We start from the raw sequence: 6,554 nt of genomic DNA, 5'->3' as shown, positions 1-6,554 counted from the left end.
ATATATATATATATATATATATATATATATATATATATATATATATATATATATATATATAAATAATCTACATCGAAAGGTAATTTAATTTGGGACATATTCTAATAGCAATATCACAAGAATCATTCAGAAAATGCAAATATATAAAAATAAATAAACATAAATAAATAAATAAATAAATAAATAAATAATCAGTCAAAAGAAGAAGTACTTTAAGCAAAATCACCATCACTTTCAAGTCCCGCTGCAGAACAAAGGCCTCCCCTAATCCTATTCCACTCATCTATGCTGTCTGTCTGTTTATTCCTGCCACGCTAAACTAAATCCGTCATCCCTTTAACTAGTTCTGTCCGACCCACCTTCTTTTACCTCGTCTAGACTGCCATTCAATTAGAGTAATACCAGGCACTACGAAGGACGAATAATAAAGGCAAGGGAGGGAGAAAGGAGAAAGTATACTGTTAATTTCCTTCTTACTGTATCTTCCTTCCCTTGCCCTTTGCGTCTGTGGCGGATAAAAGTAGCCATCAACGAAACATTATGAAGGAACAATAATAAAGACAAGGGAGGGAGAGAGGAAAAAGTAAACTATGAATTTTCTTCTTACTGTATTTTCCCTGTGGCGGACTAAAGTAGCCACCACCCAGGGACACAAAGAGGCAATAACGTGTGGATCCCCGTAGTGTATCTTCCTAAGGTTTCCCCCAGGCGTGCCGTACCTATTTATCGACCCTCTAGTAAATGGGGACGGACAGGTGGGTGGATCGTGCTGTCTGTTCCGTCCCATTCACTGACGGTTGCTGTTATTGTTGTTGTTGTTGTTGTTGTTGTTATGTACTGTTATTACCGTTCAAATAGGTTACATTATTTATTTATTTATTTATTTATTTTTATTTCAATTATTTATTTATTTTTTTTTATGTGTGTTAAAATCAATAGGAACCTAAGTTTCTCCATCGATAATTACTTGATTGTTGATTACCACAACTGAATATCCTAATAAAAAGTCAAGTAATCAACTCCTGTGATTCCTTAAAGTTTCTTGGTGTAATGTTGTACTCCAAACTGACTTTTGAAAATCATATTAGGATGACTTATCTAATTTCTCTAAAGACTGGTTTGCTGAGGAAATGCAGAGAATTTCTTTAATGATAAGATTGTTTTCCAGTTTTTATTTCTTCATTTTACCTTTTTTTTTTCTGAGTATTGTTGTTCAGTTTGGATGTCAGCTGTTCCATCTCATTTTAAACTTTCGGGTCACTCATTTAACTTAATAAAGTTTTTATTGCCAAATCTCAACATCCAGCTTCATCATCATCGAATGATTGGTCCAATGATCATGTTTTTTTTCAAAATTGTCAATAATAATGAGCATCCTCTTCAATGAGCATTAACACCTTAATCTATTCCTGTTGATGTTTTCGAATCATAGGGGCACCCTTCTTGAGTCTATATCGGTTTTATGATTTTCCTCTGATGCCCTTACACATAGGTTTTCATAATAATAATAATAATAATAATAATAATAATAATAATAATAATAATAATAATAAATATCTTTTCTTTTCATTTCTTTCAATCTCCTTTTTTTTCTTGGTGCTCCCCGATGATCTATTACCTTTCTCATTCGTCACCATCACCAACACCAACATTCCGTGACGCAGTCAAACATCCCTTGAGAATTTATTCATCCACATCTCGGATTTTCAACATTTTTAAGACCACATTTCTCTCTCTCTCTCTCTCTCTCTCCTCTCTCTCTCTCTCTCCTCTCTCTCTCTTCTCTCTCTCTCTCTCTCTCTCTCTCCTCTCTCTCGCGTTCTGCATCACCAAGCACCGCCCTTTCCTCCCTGCACACCACTGCACGTCACACACAGGGCACGCCCCTCTCCACGCAGCGCCCACGCCCCGCCTCCTCTGTGTTCGTGAAGGTGAGAGACGAGCAGGTGGATGCACAGGTGGATGCGGGACGTGGAGAGTTGGATGAAGGAACTGACGTCATGCGTGTGGGTGCCCCTCAGGCAGGACTAGTGCCGCTCCCTTCTCTCTCTCTCTCTCTCTCTCTCTCTCTCTATCTCTCTCTCTCTCTCTCTCTCCTCTCCTCCCTCTCTCTCTCTCATCTCTCTCTCTCTCTCTCTCTCATCTGTCTGTATTCTTATCTCCTTACAACACCTCCCTACACACATCTGTTTCCCTCCCACTTCTCGTTGCACATGATAACATCTCCTTTATCTTCCTCCTCCTCTTCCTTCCCAGCCTCCCACACACCATTAAGCATCATACATCTCTTGACACACTCTTGTTGCACTTTCTCTCTCTCTCTCTCTCTCTCTCTCTCTCTCTCTCTCTCTCTCTCTCCTCCTCTCTCTCTCTCTCTCTCTCTCTCTCTCTCTCTCTCTCAGGACGTAAGCTCAGCATAGACGACCTTTTCATATTTCCAACGCAAACATTGAAACAGAATGCCTCCCTCTGTTTTCCTCCTCGCGACCTAAAACAACTCAGAAAAGAACCTTAAATAACCACTTGCAGTCTTCCCTTCGCACCAACTACCGCCTTCCGGGATTGCTCTTGTATAATTTTCAGTGTATCTTCTCCTTCGAGGCATGAAAAAAAAAAAAAAAAAAAAAGCTGAGGGAGAAACTGATAAATTAATACCAAAAACGTGAAAAGCGAGCCAGTTAAAGAAATAGCAAGATATGAAAAAAAAGATAATAAAAGTAAAACTATTACATAATCATGCGAAAAAGGCAAAGAAATTACTTAACGAGACATGTAGAAAATAATAGAAAAAATAAATAAATTACTAAAAGAGGCATGAAATAGAGTCGAAGAAATTAACAGACACACACACACACACACACACACACACACACACACACACACACACACACATGAAAGAGTGCATAGATAAAACAAGAAACTACGGTAAAAGACATGACAATAGAGAACGCAAAGGAATAATTACAATAGACAAAGAAAGAGAAACTATGGAGACATGAAAAGAGAAAGTCTAAAGAAAGGAGAAAGCATTCCAGTAAAGGAGACGGACGAATGTGTAGACGAAGAGTGAAGTTCATGAACACAAATAGCTTTTCTGTCAACACGACTGACGCTTTGACTCATGGAGTTGTAACATCCACAACAAGCAAGTGAGTTATAGGAGAGATTAAGAAGCAGGAAGAGGAAGGGATGACGGAGAGTCTCGGAGAAAAAGAAAACAAACTGTCCGTGTTCTCCAATATCACTCTCCCTCCCACGGCTCTGTCTTCCCGAAGGTCTCGCGCACGCCCCTCGAGGTCAGCTGGTTCGAGGGTGGGTGTGGCGGCGTGTGCAAAACGTGTGTGCGGGGCGTGAAGGTTGTGATGAGTGTGGTAAGTGCGGTAAGTGTTGTGGTGACGGACCGGTTAGCTGTGTGTGTGTGTGTGTGTGTGTGTGTACTCGTATGTGTGAGCGCGTGTTATTATATTCTCATGGTGAAATAAGCGGCCATGCCCCTCACCGCACTTGGGCAAAGCAGCTCCTCACCCCTGACCCGCTAATGCACCTGCTGGCTCGGGTCAGAGGTAACCTTTCTCCCACCCTAGTCGTGGTTCAAACACACACACACACACACACACACACAAGCACACCACACATGCACGACCTTCGTGATACATCTCCGATATTCGGCGGCAAAGGACAACACACGTCAATGCCCCTCCCCTCCTTTGCCTCACTCTCTCTCTATCTCTCTCTCTCTCTCTCTCTCTCTCTCTCTCTCTCTCTCTCTCTCTCTCTCTCTCTCTCTCTCTCTCTCTCTCTGTGTGTGTGTGTGTAGTAAGTTAAGTTACCAATATTTATAAACGTGAAGCAAAACCTCACGTGCTTACAACGGTTCTTCCTGTCAGTCAATCAAGATACAACAGTTGTCCTCGCTCTATCAAATCATGACCTTGGTAGTCAAGACAGTGAGTGAACTAAACGTCTTTTCTAAACTTGACAGACAACCTTCTACTACCGTCAACAAATCAACTAGTAAAGCCATGTTCTACTACTACTCATGACAAAAAACAGTCTATTCGTCTATTTAACCAATCGTATACCTCATTATTGTATTTACAGCCTTCACAATTGGTTAGTCAGGAAGGCACAAAGCGAGTTGTTTACTTTCCAATCGCTAGGGCTGGCAGTAAAGGGATAATGCTCAAGGGAAGGCCACCACTATCAGGCATCCTACCTCTCACCGCCCCGCCCCCTTTCCCCCCACCATCTCCCCTCACTTTGCCGACCTCCCACCGTCTGCAGTGGTCAATGCACGCCTGGGACGCCCAACCTCCCACACTCCCCCTCCCTCTGTCAGGAGAACCGATGTTGTACAATGGACGCTACACCCTTGTTCACTTTGCTGTTACTCGTACTTGCCTACTTGATTAGTTGACTGATTGTGTGTGTGTGTGTGTGTGTGTGTGTGTGTGTGTGTGTAATGCTTCAAATATGTATTTTTTTTTCCGTTCCACTGCTTTATTTTCTTAGCTAATAATTAGTTTTGGTGATTATGCACAAAGGTGAACTTCCACAAACAGGTTAAGTCAGTATTTGGCTCTGCAGTTAATGAATATTGAAAGTTTAAGTTACTGCCATTGCCATCTTCATTACCATTGTTGATTCCCGTAATGTAACGCACACAGCCTCTTAACAATTCCAGATCCTGCAGTAATATCGTTCGTGTTCATTACCTGCCACCGGACGTGGACACAAACACTGAAATTAGTTGAATCTCTGAGAAGTACTCACCCAGGGGACGCAGTAGCCGTGGATGGCGGAGGTGGCGGCGTAGGTGGTGAGGTAGGGTTGGCGGTCCAGGCAGCAAGTGACGCGCCACGTGACAGCACGATGAAAGAAGGGTTGAGCGAAGACATCAGTTAGGGGCGCCGCTCCTAAGGACTCACACTCACTAGCTGCTACTGTTGACACCAGACGAGACACCGCCCGCGGTTGCTCCCGCCCACAATAACAGTCGGCGCAACTTGCGCAACCCAAAAGATCCCACCAACGTGTTGCGCGTAAGCAACAGCAAGGGCGCAGGGCTGCGGGGAATGTTGTTGTCAGGCTCGCCTTCGTTCCTGGCGCGGCGGAAGGGATGATAGGTGTGGAATGTCCCACCAAGCTGCTGCAGAAGGCTCTGGACGGCTGCGGGCAAGCCTAGCGCCCGCAGCAGCCGCCGGAGCGCCAAGGTGCCGGAGCTCGCGGCAGGAGTGAGTTGGGACGCGGCGCAGGAGCAACCACCGTCATGATTACTTAGGGCAGGGCACCGACAACCTGCAGCATCAACACACACCACCCGTCAACGCACTGCCTCCCTCACTTTCCACTAACACATAGCGTGAACGTAACTACTTCAAAGTTTGTTCAAGATGATTAGCAGGAAATAGGCTGTTACCACTGTAACAACAACGTCGAGTACTATGTATGCAAAGAGGAAGTAGCCGTCCCTCCCACACGACGGCGGGTGTTGTGAATGTGAATGGCAAAGAGGCCGAAGCCAGGCTATATCACCTGCTGCTGACCAGCACGCTGCAACTCTTCGTACAACCTGGTATTTGGATGTTGTTCAACAAATATACAAATATGATCCATGTGACTAATTTATATAGCATCATAAAGCACTCGCATGTCAGAAAAAGACACAATATTAAGTGCACCGGAACTGTAAAAATAAAAAGTGAGAGAAGTAAAATACGTCTGGCAGGGCTTATTCTTGGCGCAGGTTGGGTTTGTTTTGACAGAGCGCAGCAGCCGTGTTGTGACGGGTTGCGTGTACTCGGCAAGGCGTATACGTCTTATTATTGCATGCCAACTTTACCTCACAGATCCAGGCGATAATAAGGAACAAAGACACAAAGATGATGACGATGGATATTAAGGTATTTAGGTGTTTACCCGAAAAAAGGGAAAACTTGGCGTTGTCTGGTGGCACAGTAGCACAGAGATCCGAGACTGACAAGGAAAACGGTTCTTGGTGTGTGTCTTGAACCAAGATTCCACAACACGTGGCAACACATCTTCTGATGACACAAAGGAAGAAGTGATGGCGGAGACAAAAGATAACCTCATGTATATAGACAAAGATCGGTGTATAATTAGTTAACTTTTGCAGCTGGGCACTACGAACAAAAAAATAAATAAATAAATAAAATAAATAAATAAATAAATAAACAAAATTAAATAAATAAGCGAAAACAAATAATTAAATAAATAAATAAATAAATAAAATTAATTAATCCCATATATATATATATATATATATATATATATATATATATATATATATATATATATATATATATATATATATATATATATATATATATATATATAATATATATATATTATATATATTATATATATATAATATATATCACTTCAAATGCTACTTTCCGAAACAAACTTTGCATTCTTGAAACATGCAGTTTTGCAAATTCAAACATGAACTGTCTATTTCCCTCTCAGTACCATATCATCAATTTCATTTTCCTCCACATACCCACTTGAGCCCTCATCGGGTTACTCATCCA

General features: G+C 42.0%; 1 protein-coding gene across 1 annotated transcript in view; it reads right to left on the bottom strand.

Moving 5' to 3' along the window:
• Window positions 1-5,539, bottom strand: part of LOC135105533 (uncharacterized) — a 34,932-nt gene extending 29,393 nt beyond the window's left edge. The window contains exon 1 of the mRNA XM_064013732.1: window positions 4,774-5,539. Within this exon, the coding sequence (XP_063869802.1) occupies window positions 4,774-4,898 (125 nt within the window). The 5' untranslated portion in view covers window positions 4,899-5,539. The remainder of the gene's footprint in view (window positions 1-4,773) is intronic.
• Window positions 5,540-6,554: the final 1,015 nt, after the last annotated feature.

The sequence above is a fragment of the Scylla paramamosain genome, chromosome 12, assembly GCF_035594125.1.
Source record: "Scylla paramamosain isolate STU-SP2022 chromosome 12, ASM3559412v1, whole genome shotgun sequence".
NCBI lineage: Eukaryota > Metazoa > Arthropoda > Malacostraca > Decapoda > Portunidae > Scylla > Scylla paramamosain.
The sequence above is the reverse complement of the archived record's forward strand: the minus strand, read 5'-3'. Positions and strand labels throughout refer to the sequence as shown.